General features: G+C 30.8%; 1 protein-coding gene across 1 annotated transcript; it reads left to right on the top strand.

Moving 5' to 3' along the window:
* The first annotated feature begins 2069 nt into the window (after positions 1-2069).
* Positions 2070-20235, top strand: LOC123302746 (tetratricopeptide repeat protein 39B-like). Its single transcript, XM_044885819.1, has 8 exons — positions 2070-2447; positions 3965-3993; positions 8169-8276; positions 13969-14310; positions 14393-14558; positions 14824-15314; positions 16628-17092; positions 17472-20235. Exons 1-8 carry the CDS (start codon positions 2400-2402, stop codon positions 17569-17571), a joined length of 1749 nt encoding a protein of 582 aa, XP_044741754.1. The 5' UTR covers positions 2070-2399; the 3' UTR covers positions 17572-20235.
* The last annotated feature ends 1026 nt before the right edge of the window (positions 20236-21261 follow it).

Raw genomic sequence — 21261 nt, 5'->3', positions numbered from 1 at the left:
AAAAGATTAAATTTTGACTGTATTGCCTGTACTATGAAATGAAGTCAATTGTTGATATTTATATTTTGATTAAATTAAAATAATACGTTATTCAGTAGCTGTGTAAGTTCAGCCAACCAATAATAAATTAAATAGCATTAACATTTAAAAAAATATTTATAACAATAATAATGATAATAATATTTAATAATTTATTTGTTATTAAAATATTATTAATTTATTGATATAAACTTGAATTTATTTCATAACAACAAAAAACCTACACTTAACTTAAGTTCAGTTAGTAACTTCATTCTAATTTACTCATTCTAATTGCACTCTTTATGCGCTGCGCTCTACGTTCATTATGTTTACGTCATCATCAAATCAAATCTATTATAAAGTTTACGCGGGAATCTATTCACTATTCATTTTATTGTAATTATTAGATTGAAGTCTGCACTGTAGAATAATTACAAACACCATTTTTTTTTTAATCTATAGTCAAGTGTGTCACGTCATTTATGGCAAACACAAGTCATCATTTCTGTGGGCAGAATTATGCATTTTGTTCTAATAGAGAAGGCATTTTGTTATGTTATAGTAAAGTCCCTTCAGGACTAAAAATAAAAATATTTAGCTAGACTTATAAAATTATTATTAATAAACATATCTTAAAACCCTTAAATATAAAAATAAAATAGATCTGCAACGCCCTAAAAAAGTAATAAAATATTAAAAATTAAATCTAGGAAAGATTACTACCCTTAAAAGTAAATTAAAATTAACTACCAGAAGTAACGGCCACTAAAACAACATAATTGCTCATTTCATTGAAGCATGCGACCAAGATTTGTACCCTAATATAAAAATGTTCTTACAAATACTGACAACTCTTCTGCCGAGCGTAGCTACCACAGAGAGATCGTTTTCTATACTTCGTGGGGTAAAATTTTGATTGCATGTCTCAATGGGACAGGAAAGATTAGCCGAGTTAGCTCTCCTAAACATCAGGATATCGATCACATTACCAACACTTTCGCGAAACAGAAAAGAAAGCTTGAATTTTTTTTCTAAGTAAGCACCTAAATAAAATTATTTATTGTAAAATGTAATTTAATTTGAAGTTGTAAAAATTTCATCAAAATTGGTTCAGTAGTTTAGAGTCTGAACCAATGTGACGACACTGTGATGTGCAAACAAACGCAAATTTACTTTAGTAATTTTTGTAAGCGAACAAACTTACATTTTACAAGTTTATTAAATTACTAGTGTTCGCCCCCACGGCTTTGCCCACGTGGACATATAAATAAACTGTACAAAATGTTGGCCAGGGCGTCATATATTTTATAAACATCCTCTTTGTAGGAATGCACTTTATCGATCGTAGACGAGTTCATACTCCGACTTGCATTTGACGATTTTTGGGTGGCTGTGCCGTGTCCATGAAGGTTATAAAGAAGGAGAACGATCGCTATAGAAAATATTGTCCCCGAAACATGGATAAAATAAGTGAGGCGCTGCGATCGCTAAGTTGTATCAATAAAAGCGGGCTGTTGTGCGCTAATTTGAAATGATATATCAATTTGTACATTATGCAACTAACTTCATCTACTTGTACTCATAAACAGCCAACTTCGCAGATACTACTTAATGATGACAGCGCGGCTGGTGGCTGAAAAATGAACTATAAATTCTACAAATTTTCAGGGACAGGCGTGCTAATGCTTTAACACGTAGCGATCGTTCTCCTTCTTTATAACCTTCATGATGGGCGAGTTCAGATTCCGACTTGCATTTGGCGATTTTCGGATGGCTGTGCCCATCACCTTTTTTGAGGGCTGAGTGAAAGTGTAAGTGGAATGCACCTGAATCCCTAATGACATTGTATATCGTATTGTTGCACACTTAACAATGAAAACATATACATGGTGGTATAGTAAACTTAGATATTTTAGTATATTTTAAAATCGATGTCAAGTAAGATTGAATTTGAGTGTTTGGAGGTTGACTTGCAACGAGCGCGCTCGCGAAGGTTGTTCTAAAATCTGCACAAGAAAATAATAAACACACTACATATCTAAATAAAAACAAATAAATATACATGCGACTAGCGAGGCGAGCAACGACTACGACTGCGTATACTCTTTGCTTTTATATCACATCACAAATGATATTAGTCTGACAGTGACATTTCATTCGCAACAGCACGGAGCACCCACTTATCTATTGTTGGATAAATTTTATCTCTAAAATAATATTTACATTTCGATTTAGTAGTGCTGATTTCAAAAACAAACTTAAAACAGTTAACGGTACAAAATTTGCAGTGTGTTTATGCCAGTGCGTGTATTATTCCCTAAATAAATCAAAAAAAGACCCATATTTTTAAAATAGTGTGATTGTGATTTAAATAAAAAATGACAACCGTTGAGGAATTGGATAATTCTGATTTCGAAAATGATGATGTATGTATTTTCGATTTATTTTTCTTCCAAATTTTGTATTTTTCTCAATTCCATACGTTTGAATAAATCCGTTGTTATAAATTATATTTACAGAATGACTCAAATCAATCTATAAATAACATCTTTTATTTACATTATTGATAAAATGCCGGGAAGTTCAAAAAGTCATTGACTTTTTTGTGCTTTTTTAGATCGGGAAGAGAAGATGGAATATAATTTTTCCTTCGAGAAGAATAATTTGAAAACCACGATGTGATTTTGAAAAATATAACAATTGAAAATTATTTGATGATTATGGCGCTAAATTCGAAAATATTTCTTCGATTTCACTTGAATTCAATTGTTTTACATAAAAAAATTCAATATTTTGTGTCTAGGTGTTTTTATTTTCTAAATTTTAAAAAATCTAGAATCAATTTTTGTTTCCAATTTGAATCAAAATCCGTTTAAATGGTAATTTTGACCCAAAACAAAAATCGTTTTCATTTGAAGATTGGATGTAAAATTCCAGAGATATCGCAATGGCTGAATCGATTTTGGTCGATATCTCAAAAATTGATCGTCCAATCGTAAAATAAACCCCAATATTTATTTTGTTGGGTAAATTTACTCAATAAACTGAGCTTTATCAAAATTAAAAACAAAAAATTTTTTTCGATTTTTTGGAATTTTTTTAAGGCATAGAAAAAATATTTTTTGATACAGGATTTGATGGAACTCAGTTTATAAGATTATTTTGACCCAACAAATTCAAAAATCCTATGCATTTGACGATCGGGCGAGTAGTTTCTGAGAAAAACAATATCCCGTATTGATTTCTGGCGATATTTCGAAAACTATGTAGCTAATCGTTAAATGAACCAGATTTTTGTATTTTGTGGGTCAAATTTACTCAATAAACTGATTTTTATCAAAATTAGAAACAAAAATTTGACCCGAAAAATTAAAAATGGTGTTGATTTGTCGATTAGTCAAATATTTTTTACAATATTTCCCGAAATTTGATTCCCTAATGTTTATATATCTTGAGAACTGATAGAAAGTCAAATAATCCAAGTTGTGAAATAACCCAAAAAGAGAAAACAAAAAATTTTGAATTAATTGGTATTTTAATAGTTTAGATAGTTTTCAAAATTTCCAATACTTAGATTTCCATAATAATTCTCAATCATATTCCCTTTCCGATTTCCCCGATTTTTGACCATTTTGTTCATATTTGTTTATAAAAATTACCTGCTAATAAATTCATGCTGATGAGGACTACTTTATACTTATTATAATACACATATTTATCCTAGCTCAACGAAAACATTCAGAGGTTTTTCTGCTAAAAAATATTACAAGCAAACTTATTGAAGTTCGAACTACTTTTAAGAATTATTGTATTTAGATACCTTAGAAATACTATCAAATATTTCATGTAGGTTAAAAGGGTAAGGGGTATCATGGGTACATTAATTTTAATAAAATTTAAAAATATAATTTTTATTAAATTTGCTTGTTTATTTTTTTTTCAGTTTGAAGACGCATGCGACATTCCAAATGAGTAAGTTGTCTTATGTAATTTTCTCATGCATTTTCCTACACGAGCATGTAACTTTCACTATTTTAATATACCAAGGTTTTCCACGCACAACAATTAAGTGTTAAATGCAAAATAGAACCAGAGAATAAATTCTTATGGACTGGTTTAATGTCAGAGAAAAAAAAATCGCGTATTTAATTTATGAAACAGTAAAACCCCCTTTCAAATCATGAATGTTAAGGTTGATCGGGCATTAAGATATTGCACAAATAAAATTTTGAATTTTTGATATTAATTGCCAACTCATACGTTTCAAATAATTTTTATACCATGTATTTATGAAAGTTTAGTCTCCAATTTGTAAAACTTAAAAAAATTTTAATTAAAAATACTTTTTAAGGGACAAGCTTTTATTGTACTAAAAAGTAGAAAATAATTTTATCTATAAGTCACTCATATCCGACTTTTGGTAAAAGCTTGAGGCGCTTAATATCAAGAATGAATCAGAACGCCCTATTTACTCCACATGCCAAATTATTTTTCGATTCATTCTTGATATTAAGCGCCTCAAGCTTTTACAAATATTCGGGTATGAGTTGTCCCTTAAAAAGTATTTTTTATTAAAATTTTTAATTTAGGACTAAAAAAATGTATATATATATATATCAAATATGGTGGAAGCGATGGGAAAATCAGGACGCCACGCTACGAAAATCATGTATTGTCATCCAAATTAAATATGCATGGAAAATTTCAGCTCAATCGGAAACCGGAAAGTGGATCAAATTTGACTAACAAGTTTTGATTACAGAAAATTGTAAAAATATTGATTGTAAAAATAAGATTATTTATGTTTTAAATCGAGCGTGAGCAAAATACTCATAACACGAGTGCTGACGGATTAAATATTTAAATAGTTAAACAAAGTTAATGCAGTGCAATAGTGGGTAGAGCGCTTATCCAAGAAAACAGACGGTGTAGGTGTAATTCCCACTAAAATGTGTATATTTCAAGTATAAATAGCAAAGTATGTTACAATTACTTTTATATTTTTTCTGATCAAGATATTACGAGTATAGTGCCCTTGATTAACCCAGAGAAATAAGACAAAAAAACATCCAATCTGCGTAAAAAAATCCAAGTGAAAACTTTTCAGCAGGATTATCTTTATTCGCAAAAAATAACCTATGAAAAGTCCATTGCAAAATCATGTGCGCAAAAAAAATTATTCAAGTTCAAAGGCCATGAAGGTTTTAAAGAAGGAGAACGATCGCTATAGAAAATATTGTCCCCAAAATATGGACAAAATAAGTGAGGCGCTGGGATCGCTAAGTTGTCTCAGCGCGGCTGATGGCTGAAAATTGAACTATAAATTCTACAAATTTTCAGGGACAGGTGCGCTAATGCTTTAGCACGTAGCGATCGTTCTCCTTCTTTATAACCTCCATGGTCAATGGCTGTGAAAATATAGGTTTTTTTTTCAAACATCTCGTAAACTGTTTACGGAAGTTTTAGCTATTTTAAAATTTGTTTGAGAAAGTGTAGCTCATCACTTCCTAAATCATTTTCCATATATTCTGATATCCATCCGTTATAAAATGTGGCAAAAATTTCACATGATTTTGTTTTTAAAAAAAAATTGCATTAAAATTTTTTGTTCGATTGTTTTGGGTTAAGTTTAATGACATTAAAATATTAGATAAATAACATATTTTAAACAAAATTTTTACTTTCAATTTGAATTGCCAACGGCAATTTTTCAATTTTTGCTGTATTTTTAAACAAACACACAGAGAATAGAAAAGAAAGTAAAATGAAGATGGAGATGGGAGAGAACTTTAATTAGAAATTTCATTTAATATTTTTAAACAAAACAATATTGTAATAATTATTATTATTTGTGTGATAATACAACAAAAAAAAAAATGTTTTTTCTTACTTTTATTGTAGGAAATAAATATTTGAAAGTGTTCATAATGAAATCAGTTATGATGAAAAATAGAGATACTTCTCTTAAAAATATGTTATGGAGGGTAGAGATAAGGAGAACCATCTCTGTATATAAAAAGTGTCCATCGAAAAGCAGCAAATAAGGGTGGCGCTGCTGTAGCAAAAGTGTAAGTTTTAAAAGCAGTGCTCAAAGTAATAAGAGTAAGATAAAGATCTAAAAAAGTTGTTTGAGAACAACTGAACAAGAACCATTCTGGTCAATTTTGTAATTGTTATTTGCTGTTTTTACTTTAACCCCTTCTTAAGATAGTTCTGCTTATCTCTACCCTCCATAAAATATGTGCAATAGCTCGTTGGATACGGAATGTCTAGAAAAAAATGCCGAAATCAAGGGCACATTTTTATAAGGAACATTTTTTATATTTAAACTTTTGTTCTATCTCTAACGATTTACTTTCAAGGGCCAATTGACTTATACTGCTCATTTACGAATTCGACCCCACTTTTTACGTCCTGAGTACGCTATAAAAATTTCAACTTGATTTCACTTTTCGTTTTTAAGTTACCGTGATGACAGACGGATAGACACACAGGACAGGACTTATTAGATTATTTCATGAACAGAGCAAATTTTTGCTCGTAGCATCAATATTTCTAAGCTCGTGTTGGAAACTTGAGACTAAACTTAGTAATAACTTGATATATATTACATATATACAGTCAAACCTGTGTAAGTGAAAACTGGATAAGTAAAATAAACTCTATAAGTGAGAGTAATAGCCAGGACCCGTCATTTTAAGCTCCCAAAACCTCTATTAGCGAGAAACAGAAACCTCTGTAAGAGAGAGTCGTTTTTCCCTCATGGACCTCCGTAAGTGAGACTGCTACTTATCTATACCTCTATAAGCGACAGTCGAGCTTTATTTATTTATATTATTTAGGAGACATATTTACTACATTCGTACTTGCTGTGACTTGCTATTGCTGCGTACCTCTATAACAGAGGAACGCTACCCATGTACCTGCATTAGCGAGAAACTCGAGTTAGTGACAAGTGAGAATGAGATTGTGCTCCCTTGAACTCTTATCCAGGTTTGACTGTACATGGTATAAAAATAGACTAATAATTACATACACATTATCTAAACGCATTTCCCGATTAGAGAATAATATTGATTGCACTTGAATATAGATTAGATTAATTATCAATGTTTGATTTAATTTAAAATTTTAAGGCAATGTTAGGACAGACCAATACAATTATAAAATGTAAATATGATAATCTATGCTACTACATATAATCCAGCTGATTGATTATTGATTAACAAGTTTAAAATTATTTAATAATTTTTAATTGTTTTTATAACAATTATAATTAATAATCCAATGTTTAATTAAATTTGAAAAAAAAATACGATAAACTTTTTAATACTTCAGTGTCACTATCTTGTCACTGTCACTGTCAAGTGTCAATTAAACAATATTTATTTTTATTTTTCAATATCAATCACGAATTAGCTAAAGGGACCCATACACGATACAAAATACACGATATATAAAAATTTTATATACAGAATGTTCGATTTACATCTAGGCATATAAATATCACGAGTATGACAGAGTAAATGTGTTAAGCAATGAATCTAAGTAAGAGGTATTATAGATGTTATATGAAAGTGCAAAAGTGACTTGTATCGTGGCTTATATGTTGTAGTTCATCTATTCAACTAAGAAACTCCCACAGTCCCACACTCCAAGCGTCTTACAACTATCTCAACGCATATCGAAGCTTTAACACATGTATATAATACCTCACTTAGATACATTGCTTAACGCATGTATTCTGTCATACTCGTGATATTTATATGCCTAGATGTAAATCGAACATTATTACATTTTTTGGTAATTTTGTTCCCAATTATATGATGAAATTTTTTCCCAAGTGATTCAATCAATATTATTTATTTGTTTCAAAATATCCTACCGGGTTACCCACCGACAACATGCATTTTTACGTTCATTAGCATTTTTTTTAAACGGGATCGTGCAAAAATTTTCGATGCGAAAATTATGCATGCTCAATGACGGATTTTACCTGGTCTAATATTTATTTCTTACGTATGGATAATTTAATAAGATGAATAATATAAAAATTTTCCGCATTATATAAAAATACAACACAACCCGTCCCCTTTATTTACATAACATATTTATATTTATATTTTTATTTTATTTATATTTTTCAGCATTCCTGAAGAAATTAACTTAACAGAAGCAATTATTGAAGCTCAAACTGCGATACAATATTTTTTTAATAATCAGTTTAATGAAGCTAAACAGATTATGCAGCCACGGTAAGTTTAAGTGTTATTAACACATAAACTATGTATTGTGTTCTGTTCTGTTCCTAAAGTCTAAACCTTATCTCATGTAAACTCTTTTATTATCAGTAACTATATTACACAAATACAGGATGTTCTCTATAACATTTAATTTACATATAAAATCATGCAAGTTTACTATTAAAGGTTAGTTCGCAGGGGCGTCGGTCGCCCGACAATAGGCCAAGGGGGGGGGGCAACTTGAAAGAATATTTTGCTATTTCTAAAAAAAGGCAAATTGGTTGGGCGACAGGCATGCTGAACGCCTGGGCCTGACAGTGTATCATGACTACTGCAGGAGCTGTCACAGTGGGGAGGAGGAGGAGATAATGTCTCTTCTTCTCTGCCACTGCTCAGCTCTTGCCATGAGGGGGTGGAACTACTTGAGCCAGCCTCTTATAGTTCTTAAAGATCTTCAAATAGTTCATGGAGTAGGGGCCGGGGTTGGGCCAACCCTTTTCGATATCACAACAAACCCTATGGTGTAAGTGTATCTCACCCCAGGACAGCCACTTTAACCTAACCTAACCTAACCTAACCTAACCCTGATACTATGTTAGGGTCGGTTCTCTATAAATTTAGCGCCCATTATAAATTTTTTCTGTAGTAATAAAGAAAGACATAGATCATGTATATGGGAGTGCTAAATTCATAGAGAATACGACCGCTTTTTCAAACCACGCGTTTTTATTTTAATAATTTTTATTTTTGTGTCTACAATTTATTTCACATAAACTGAATACAAAAAAATGAAAGTTGCAGAGTAAAAATTGATCAAAATTTCTCTTATAAATGCATAAAATATGTTTGTTCGAATTCCGTCACCTTGTTTGTTTGTTTCTTTTCTTTTTGTTTGAAATAATTCTGTTATGCATGACGAACTTTATGGATGTAATCAATAAATTTTGAATAAAAATTTCATTTTAATTGAAATGGCTTGCAAAATTTTTTTGATAAAATTATATGAAATACTAGAGTGATACCCACCCGCTGCGCTGGGTTCAAAAGTAAAGATTGATAAAGATTGATAATATATCTTTATAAATTGTATCTCATGTGTTATTCCGAAGTATGAGCTATAATGCTGTACAGTTTCATTAAAAACCATTCGCTAGTTTAAGCATGAAAGCGTAACAAACAAACAAACAAACAAACATGCTTACTTTCGCATTTATAATATATATAGAGATAATACTCAAATATGTGGGTGAAAATAAGGGCTGCAAATTTCACTTTATAATAACGTTTCATACTTTACATTCTCGTATCTCGCTCGAATTCGTACTACTTCGTGAGAATGCGGACGAAATAGTCTTTTCGCATCTCTACAGAAGAAAATACACCTGCAGAGGTGAAAATATGACCTTACTGATGGAGAACGGCTGTTCATGTCATTTTATTTATTAAAATCATAATCCAATCATTAATCACGTGCTTGCAATATGATTTTATTTTTTATTTTTAGAAGATAATTGTTTTCAGTCATTTTATTTTGTTTATAATTTTATAAATTTTAAAAACTTGTGAGCAGCAGATTTCCATCACTAACGTCATATTTCCCACGAAAAAAAACTTTTAATACCAACCCATATGAAGTTGTCTCAACCTCAAAATATTCACTATCACAATCAGCAAAACACATGTTCAAGCATTGTCTTTGACCTCAACAACTGATAACAATTACTTTTCATTTATTATTGCGTGTGTTTTTTAACGTACTTGCGTGCGTTTCAATATAACCATACTCATAGACACAACACATTATTGAGGGGGGAGGCAACACATGTAAGATTTAACTGCTAATTCACGTGTAGGACAGTAATTATTTTTTTAAGGTGGAGTGTTCTTAGAGGGAAATTTAGTAACTCTTTCAGCAAAAACCGTTCGTTATCTGAGAAAACATGAAGGCTTGGGCGTTAAAATATAAATTAGATTATATTAAAGTAGATTTGAGATAGAAATAAGCCTTGGGAGATCTTTTGTACTATGATCAGTATGATCTATTATCCCTCCTTTCGAAGGTGCTCCAAAAGTCTTATAGTTTTAATAAAATTTAAAATATTCCTGCTATTTAAAGAAATGGCGCCACCAAGAGGTCACGAAGTTTATTCTCTCTAGACCATAGTTTCAGGGCCCCTAAGCAGATTTTGCCCACTGGACTCTTTTCCTCAAATCCGCCACTGGCTTCTTTGTTTCCACCGATTCCTGAGTGTCCGAGCACCCAAGCAGCCAATAATGAAGCTTAAACACAAAATGGTTGGATTCGAGTCTACAATAAAATCGAAAATGTGCCTTATTTTGACTATTAAATTATTTTTTCAACTAAATTTCCCCCTTAATAAATTTTTGAGTTCCGCTTGTGTATTAATGGGCGTCATAAAATTGTTTTGCTTGAAGTGATTTCCGTTTGGAAATAACATATTTGCACGTGACCTTAAAATCTATTGTTTATTCACATAATTATTATAAATAAAACAAACGTGCCTTTTCAAGGTAGAGAGAGCACTTACCTGTTATTCCTGAAATGAAATCCTTATAATAATTCTCATTCTTATTTCGATTTAATTAAAAACATAATTAAAGAGCCCTTCTTCGATTAATATAACAATAGGGGAAGGTGTCCAATAATGATCCCCTTAAGAAAAAATGTAATTTATAGTCAAATTATTCGAGATATTTTTGGTCTCTTTATACAAGTGTTGCAATATTTGCATGCCAATTTCTTTTAATTTATTCAAATTTTTAGAATTACTGACCTTGTATGAATAGGTGGGTTTTACCGACCTTGTAAGAATAGGTGGGTAAAATGATCCAATTGCATTTTTTATCAAACAGTTCACATAAAATATTAATTGATTTTTTACATTGCATCGATAATTAGTATGAAAACAAAAATCACTGATAAAATCATCTAAATTATGACATTCAAGACCCGCCACATGATGTGGAATCATTTTACCTATTATAATTACACACAAACTAGGGATCATTTTGAGGAATATAAAGGGGATCATTTTACCCGTAACGACATATTTGAATATCGTCGTAAAAACTGACCTTAAAATATATTATACGCCAATCAAAATGTGTTATAATATTATAACATAATTCAACAGAAACCAAAATTTTTCGTTGAAATTTGTCCTGCTGTAGATCGTTTCGGTACGAAAACACAAATTATACATCGCCATAAGTCTTTGTTGAACGATTTATTTGATCAGATCGGAATTCCGGATCGGAATTAGCCATCTATCAAAATATATACTAAATGGCTTTAATGGTTCACTTAAAACAACAAGGGATCATTATACAGCACTTTACCCTATACGGGGATAGAGTGCCAGAAATATCGTGAAAATCTCTCCAAAAATATAAATTTCTACGGCTTCATATAAAATTTCGGATGATATTACGATTTTTGTATTAATTGAGCACGATTTTTGTATTTTCTGGACCAAAATTTCCAAATTTTATCAAGTTTCGCGTAAATTCTATTTCTCCAATTTTTATCAAACTTAGTACATAATATTGACCCAAAAAATTCAAAAATTGGTATGTTAATTAAATCTTATTGGTAGGTTAATTAAACTAACAAAATTTTTATGATTTATTTGATTTAGCCGTTTTATGTTTATGTACAATTTAATGATAGGCTATGTAACAAACTATTTTTGGTGTAACCAAAATATGATTATTAAATTAATTACTCCCCTCATACACTTCACCTAATCTCATATAATAAATAATAAAGAACAACCTGTTTTAGCAATTACATAATCATTATTATTAATAAATAACATTAAGGTTGTTGAGGCGTTACAGAAAATAAAATACTATTCGAAAATTGAAAATTTTGTTTAATTATTCAGCTTTCGATATTTCGAAAACCATATCGAAAAATTTTATTCTTATTTTTCGCCTACATTCATAAAGGTATACTAAAATTCATCACCAAAGTTGAAAATAAGATAAAAATAATTTCAACCCTAAATGTACCCTGCTCGTACATGAATGGAGACATTTGGTTTTTTCTTTTCCCTGCCATTGCTTATATGTTTACTTTCTTTTAAAAAGTATTTTAAAATTTGTTTTGATTCATTCCAAGTGAAAATTATCAAAAACTTTCAAAATATGTCGTTTTTTAAGATTCCTCCATAACAGCCAATGTATTTTAAATCAATTTTCAATGTGTATTTCTTAAAAATTTGCATGAATACCTAAGCTGGAATTTTAAGCACATATTCTTTGAGTAAAAGTCTACCTATACAAAAATTTCGAGCTTTTAATTGTCATACTCATACATACTTAATTATTAAATTTTTTTTGTTTTTAATGGTGTTTTTTTCCTGTAGCGCGTCAACTGCCTTAATGTTAGTGTAAAAAATTAATTTATTATTTTATTAACAAATAAAACCCAAATCTAGGTTAAATAAAATTTAATTTTTATTTTAATAATTGTATGTTCTTTTTGTACTTAATGTTCAGTGCACTTTACACTGCCTGTAAAAAAATTAATTTAAATAAACAAAAAACCCAACTGCGTCAAATAAAAACTGAAAAGAAAAAAAACAAGTCCAGTAGTTTACATTGCAACTTAAACAGTCGAGGTCCATTATTGGGAAGATTTGAGCTGGTCTAAATTTGTCGGGTTTGTTTTTTTAAATTAATCAGTCTTGCATTTTTTCTTTAGCACAGTATGTCGACTGGTGGTCGCCATATTCAATTTTCATTAACGCCATATCTTCAGCGACCCTCGCAAGATTATGGCAAATCGATTGACGTAAGAATTATCAAGATCGGCCTTCGCGTTTGGTCTCTAGTGTGTTACAAAGGGACACACATATATAGACTGATAAACACATTACCACTCCTTTGCGTCGCGCAGTCGAGTAAAAAAAAATAAACTGGTAAATTTTGGGGTTTCATAATTAACATCATTGCGAAAAAGTACTGGTCGTAAAAAGAAGCATATTTCAGCCAGTTGTAATCCTAGGAAGTCGAATAAAAAATGAAAATATGCAAAAAACTGATTTCTCGATGTTTGTTTTTCATTTTCTAAATTTTTCTAGCACTATTCGATACAGAATCATTTCAATGATTAAATGACATTCAATTTTCATCTTTTTCACGTAGGTTTGATCTCTAAATGATTGTATAACTCTATTCTCTATGGCACAATCTTTAACTGCACTTTTCAGTGTAATTATTTTACACTCAGTGTATTACACCGAAAGAGAAGAAAGCAAACTTAATTATTAATATCTAACATAACGGTTTGTTTATATTTAACACATTTAATATTCGTATTGTTAAGGTTCTTTCACATCTTACATCAGACTAGGTTACTATAAATGACTAATATTTTCTAAAGGCACGCGCACACATTATAGATCAAATCTAGCTGTACTGTATTTTTGCCCTAGGAAATTTTCTGAAATCGATTCGAGAAATTACTCTTTGTGATTGTACTAATACAATCATAAAATGAACTTGATTTTTGTAAAACTCGCAAAAGATGTTTTCTTTCAGAATTGGATAAAACTCAGAATATAGAGTAATTTTGGCCCAAAATTCATTTTGAAGATTAATCGAGTGTTTTCATCTGAAAAAATTAACTTTTATATAGAATTATATTTAAAATATATGTTTTTTAAATTTCTTTTAGAGCAAAAGCAAGTATTTATCATGCCGTTGGAAATTGTGTTTTTGCATTTTTGGAAGCAATGCTTACATTTGAGCATGCTCATATTGTGGAAGCAAGTAACGCATTAAAATTATGTTTGGCTGTGTGTAATCGCCATCGAAAGAAATCATCGTTAGCGCAAAATATAACAAAAATGGTCAAGAAAACCGATTATGATTCATATTCAGAACTTGAGGTTCACGCTGAATTATGTTACGCTGAAACACTATTGCTAAAAGCGATGTTAACCTTTGTGGAAGATGAAACTTTAAGTAGCTTCATTCGAGGTGGTCTTAAAATTCGTTCGTGTTTTAACTCTTATAAGTAAGTATGCGAGGCTAGTCTAAACCGCTGGGTTTAGTTGTAAAAAGTGTAAAATACTTGAAAAACGGTGTACTTATTTTAGGGAATGTAAAATTATTCTGGATAACCGAGAATGGAGTAAATGTGAAACAAAGGAACACATCGAAAGTGGAGTTTGTATGGGAATTGGAGCTTTTAATCTAATGATATCTATGCTTCCAAGTCGTATTATCAAATTATTAGAAATTATTGGATTTTCTGGAGATAAAGTAAGTTTAGTTAAGCTCAAAGACGTCGCTAAGAGGGAGTAGGATAGGACAGCCATCTCCCACCCTAAAAATTTTACCAAATATCATTTATTTCCCATACGAAAGACCAAATTTCGTAAGTATGTGAAATTGCCACATTATTTTTCGTTTTCATTTTTCCCTCGAACATGGCGACCCTTTTGAATTCAAAGCAATCTTTCAAAATTACAACTTTAAGGATGTACGAGCACCAAGTCAATTTTAACATTGGTAATTTTTTTCCCAGAAAATAGGTATGGCAAATTTAGAAGCTGGTTATCGAATGACAAATGGAATTCGTCAAATTCTATGTGTGATGACCCTTCTAGGGTATCATTTAATCGTAATGTTTGTGCTAAGCCATCAAGATGGCGATCTACAAATGTGCGAAGAAATACTTAAAGAACAATTAGCAAAATATCCAAAAGGTGTATGGTTCCTATTTTTTAAAGGTCGTTTAGAATTCTTGAAGGGTAATTTGGATGAAGCAACCAAATGGTATGCACAATCTTGGCATTCCCAGAATCACTGGACACAATTTCATCATTTATGTTTTTGGGAATTGTTATGGGTGTCTTGTTGTAAATTGGAATGGAAAGAGGCAAGCAAATATGCTGGTATGCTTGTGGAACAAAGTCGATGGTCCAAAACAATTTACAGTTATCAACGAGCGGCCATTATATGTATGTTTAATGATAAAACTGAAAATGATAAAGTTACCATCATCAACTTATTAAAGTAAGAAAACAATCCAATTCCCAAATAAGTTATGGTCAAATTTAAGCTAGCTTTAATAGATTTTAATAAATTTTATACAATTTTGATAAGTCAAGTATGTAATCCTACTAAATTTGGGTCATACTTTTCAAATTTGTGGTCAAAATTAACCTAGCTCTAATAGGTTTCAAGAACATGAAGTCCTGGTCCCGGGATTAGGCACATAAATGATAGCTATCGAAAAACTGACATCACAGCTGAAAAGAATGACCCAATATTAGTGGGTTTCAAAAAAAATTCCAATAAGATCGGATCAAATTTGCCTGTGTTATCAAAAAAATCAATTTTTTAAACTTGATGACGTCATCAAAATCCAAAAAATTTAATTTTGCTCTATCACATCCAAATTTTATCCAATTTTGATAAACCAAGTATGGTTTCCTACTAAATTTGGGTCATACTTTTCAAATTTGTGGTCAAATTGAAACTAGCTTTGATAGGTTTCAATAATGTGGGGTTCTAGTTCCGATATTTAGCTCAAAGATGAATGCTAGCAAAAAACTAACATGAGATATGAAAAGTTTGACCCATAATTAGTGGGTTTCAAAAAAAATTCCACCCAAATCGGATCAAATTTGCCTGTGTTATCAAAAAATCGATTTTTTTTAACTTAATGACGTCATCAAAATCCAAAAAATTGAATTTTACTCTATCATATCCAAATTTTATCCAATTTTGATAAACCAAGTATGGTTTCCGACTAAATTTGGGTCAAACTTTTCAAATTTGTGGTCAAATTGAACCTTGCGTTAATAGGTTTTAATAATGTAGGGTGCTGGTTTCGAAATTAAGCTCAAAGGTGAATGTTAGCGAAAAACTAACATCAGAAATGAAAAGTTTGACCCATAATTAGTGGGTTTCAAAAAAAATTCCATTCAGATCGGATCAAATTTGCCTATGTTATCAAAAAAATCGATTTTTTTTAACTTAGTGACGTCATCAAAATCCATAAAATTTTATTTTGCTCTATCACATCCAAATTTTATCCAACTTTGATAAACCAAGTATGGAATTTTACTTAATTTGGGTCATACTTTTCAAATTTGTGGTCAAATTTAATCTTGATTCTATAGATTTCAAGAATGTGGAGTCCTAGTTTCGATATTTTGCTTAAGGGTAAATTTTAGCCAAGAACTAACATCAGAGATGAGAAGTTCGACCCATAATTAGTGGGTTTCCAAAAAAAATCCATTCACATCGGATCAAAATTGCCTATGTTATCAAAAAAGTCGATTTGAATCGTATCTAATAATACTAATATTTTTTGCCCACAGAGATGTGCCAAAATATAAACAAAGAATTGCTGGTAAATCATTACCAATGGAAAAATTTGCCGTGAAAAAAGCTGAACGTTACTTCGAACAAAATAATTCGTTAGTTCTTCCCGCAATTGAATTAATGTTCTTATGGAACTTCTTTAAAATCTTCCGTAAAAATTTCAAAATGGCAAACGCTACTTATAAGATCATTGAAAAAGAAATCCAAAATATCAATTCTTTGGAAAACAAAACAAAATATTATGCTGACAATCGAGCACTTTTGTTGTTGTTGAAAGGTGCTTGTCTTCGACAAATGCGAGCACCTTTACAAGCTTTAGAATGTTTAGAAGTGGTTGTGTCCTTACAAAAAGAAATCAAAGAAGATACGTATATTGTTCCCTATGCAATCGTCGAAATTGGTATGCTTGCCTTCGAAGATGGTGATTATGAAAAGGCTATGTTAGCTTTTGATGATGCCAGGTATGTATTCATTTAATTAGCCACATCTCTCCAATCAGGCCTTAGATCGAAATTTGGTAAAGAGATTTTCCTTTTGTCTTGATAAGCTTAATTTACTGGTATAATTTTCTGCTATCAATAACAGAACACCGTGTATAGATATCTTTGCATAAGAAGGTTTTCGGCGACATCTCAGGAACTATGTATTTAATCATCAAATGAACGTAATTATTAGGTTTCGATACCCGAAGGATAACAACCGGAACCCTATGACTAAAACTCCGTTATCCATCATAATTACCTCAAAAACCTACGGAGTTTTATCTAATTTTCAGCCAATTTTCTCAATTTTCAATAAAAGTTTATTTAAAGATTCTTAAAATGTTGGTTTTTTTTCCAGGAAAAAGTACACAAGTTACTCATTAGAATCAAGACTACATTTTCGTATTCATACAGCGTGTACAGCTATCAAAGAAAAATCAACTTCATCAATTCATTAAAGGAAAGAAAATTCACATGAAAATATATTTGATTATATCTAGTCAGGGATTTTTACACGGTTTTCATATAATCAATTCAAATTTTAAAAGTGATATTTAAAATACAGGAAAATTTATTAATGTTAGTGACAAACCAGAAAGAAATACTTTTGAGGACAGTTTTCCGACATCGAAAACTCAAACAAATAAACCATAAAAAAAAATGTATAATTTTTTTTAATTCAGACAGTTTCAACTAATGTGATTTGGCTATTAAAAATTTGTTCGTCGCCCCAAACCAATTTTTGTTACGTTTCAGCATCTCTAATAAAGGCCAGTCTTTCAAATTTTTTATAAGTTACCAAATTAACCCTCTAGTAATACAGTTTTTTATGGTCCACCCATGTACATTATCACGTGATACTCACTTAACCTACTTTTAAATAGTTAAAAAAATTTGTTTAGTTAGAAACTATCCATAAAAAGTTGCGCCAAATTCGTCTTATTTAACTGTCGCTCCCCCTCTGCAATCCCCACATTTTCCGCAATTCCTCCTAACAATTATAATTGGCAACGAACTACGGACAACACGGTTCCTTGAAGCCACGACACTTTGTCACGCTTCTTAACCCTCTCTTCCCTTGTTGGGGTGACGTATTTTATTAATAATCGAACCAAGAACATATATATATACATGAGGGCGTGAAACTCGAGTGGAGAGCGTAGCAGGAAAAAAACGCCTGTCTTGTTGCGTACTTTGTACTGCGTATCAGTCTTTTTTTCTCTCGTTCGAGAGAAAGACAGCCAGATAGGCAACGTAAATTCAGCCACGGGCGCTTATAGTTCGGCTTAAGAGGTTTCATGTCCTTATTATATATGTTCTTATTATATAAGACTTTATTTTTATTTCCGCTCCAGTTCCGCTCCACTCCGGGGGGAAGGATGTAATAAACTTATGTATACGGGTATGGAATTCATATATGTAATACTCCTATATTGTCCGCAAAGCGCGGGCAAAAATATCACAATGCAGACGATATATTTCTCTCATTCGATTGACGCAGGACCATGACTGTTTCGCGCATGCGTGACTTCATGGCCAATAGTATTCGCGGCACGATATAAAATAGCACACAGCTCTGTCTTGCTTGTTTCCGGCGGTCCCTCTAATAGAGGAACATAGGGCGCTGGCAATATAAGAGTATTACATATATGAATTCAAAGTATTTCAATTATGAGGACTGTATAGTGTTGTCACCTTAAATTTCCGGGAAGTCGGATAATAAGCCAAATTAATCAAATGGATGTTTTATATCCCCAGTTTTTCCATTATTAATAACTAAATAAATATCTTTCTAATAATATTAAAAAATAAGCTGCTTAGAACGGTCCAATTTACCCGAATATGAAACAAATAATCAAAACATATCTATATTTATTGAACTCTGAACGATTTATGTTGATATTTGGAGTCGGGAGAAACTACATGGAACTGTACCGTTCCCACTACCAAATACCAGATGCCACATCGGCACGAATATGAAACGGCTTTATCAAATTTACAAAACAAAAATGAGATCACAGTATTTATAGGTAATACCAGCCAAAGAAGAAAAAAAATTAAATATTCTTAAAAATACTGTGATCAAATTCATATGTTAACATACAGATAATACCATAGAGCTACAAAGTCGTCGCCAAAAGGAAAGTCACATGAGAAAGAGACAGATATAGTAGGCGCATATAGCTGTAGAGAGACAAAAACTTTGGCGAAAACGCATTTCCGGACGGGGTGCCAAAAATTAACTCGAAACACTCGATATTTGCAGTAAAGATGTGTTTCCGAATGTCTAACAAATGCTTCGCGTTCTGGCAGTATTTCCTGTGACAACAGCGACGAATGCACGCTCCTCTTCAACATTACGTCATCTCAAAACATACCTTAGATCGACAATATCAGAAGATCGGTTAAACGGCTAAGTCCTCACTCAATATACATCGCGGTGTAGAGGTCAATGCACACAGAGTTTTGGAAAAGTAATTCTGTACTTCGCAAGAATTAACCTACCGAACAAAAGTTTGAACCCCTTCCTTGAATAATTCCTGTGCTCGAGTCTGGGTTATCTTATATGCCTACAATTTCTATATCTTTCTACCTCTCTCACTTCAGTCAAGAATTCACTTATTACGTTTCCTATGTCTGTATAGTTCTATGGTATTATCTCTATGAATATTATATATAATTATTTAAGCTACCATAAATATATTCAATATCATCCGCCATTTTGAATCCAATGTCATAAAACTATTTGTCTTCTTTAAGGATTCGATGAAAGAAAGAAGGCATGTGCGCCCGCAGAATTTTTTTTAAAGTGATATATTTATAAACTTCAAATTTCAAGCGCTGAAAGTTTTATATTTAAAAATTGGAAATAAAATGGCGACTGATACCATGTTATCTTAACTTCAGTTGTGTATTCTTGTAAAAATCAATCGATATTACTCAGAGCTAGATAATCGTAATGTACAACTCAAGTTACGATTATTCACTGTTTATTTAAATCAATTGGCTGATTTTTCAGCTACAGCATTTGTTTTGATAGTAAAACCTCATTAAATCCCCCTATTCACGCGTTTTCTGAACGTCTGACGCATTTGAATGAGGTTTTACTATTTGTATTTTTTATTTTTAAGTATTTTTCCTAAATAAATTTATATATTTTTTTACATTAGATAGAAATGCATTTATTTTTGAAAGTCAGTTTAAAGAAAATGGTTCAAATAGACAATATTTTTTATAATAAAAACAAACAAAAAATTTAAACATTTGAAGAAAATTTGTTTATTGGAAATTCATGGAGAATGATGCTAAATTAAAAGAAAATAATAATTTTTATTGTGGTATTCAAAAATAAAGATAAAAATTCTACAAATGATTTAAATAAAGGCTTATTATTTCGTTTAATCCATAAAATTTTTCCTGATCCAGTTTAAACAACCTTTTCTTTGCAACACAATCAATTACCGAATCGATTCGATCCAAGAATCGAAGCGTAAGCAAAATATTTACAAGCGTGAGCAAATACTAACATCAGAGATGAAAAATTTTATCCAAAATTAGTGGGTTTCAAAAAAAAAGTCCATTCAAATCGGATCTAATTTGCCTGTGTTATCACTCTGGAAGAAACTCTGCGAAAAGCAATGGATAGGACAAAAATGATGAAAAAATGAGGAGCCAAGAACAAAATGCTGAAAAATAAATAGAAATTTTGAATAATAAAAATGTATTTCTTTGTTTATTTTTCGTAGTACAAATTTTAACTTAAATAATGTGCTATAAAATTTTCTTAGGCCTCAAATACAGATTACAGTTACCGTACAAGTATGTTGTATGTCTATGATTTTCATTTAATTCTTGAAAATTTCTTTAATTTTTTTTAGCGTGTACTATGTACTTACTTACTTTGTGACAATCAAAATTTAAGTTTTTTTTTTTTCTCATTAATTTCAAAATAAAAATTACGCTCAACAATTAGGTATTTTGTTTTTTTTTCTTTTTAATCATAAATTTTTCCTAATTAAATAAAATTAAAATTTGTTATATCTTCTTTTAGCTACATTCAATTTGAACAATGAAATTTAAATTTTTATTTAACTACTTACAGTTAAAATCGTTTATAACGACTTTGAAGGAATCTACAACTATGATCC

This window comes from Chrysoperla carnea, chromosome X (assembly GCF_905475395.1).
Source record: "Chrysoperla carnea chromosome X, inChrCarn1.1, whole genome shotgun sequence".
NCBI classification, from domain to species: Eukaryota; Metazoa; Arthropoda; class Insecta; order Neuroptera; family Chrysopidae; genus Chrysoperla; species Chrysoperla carnea.
This window is presented reverse-complemented; position numbering and strand designations above follow the sequence as displayed.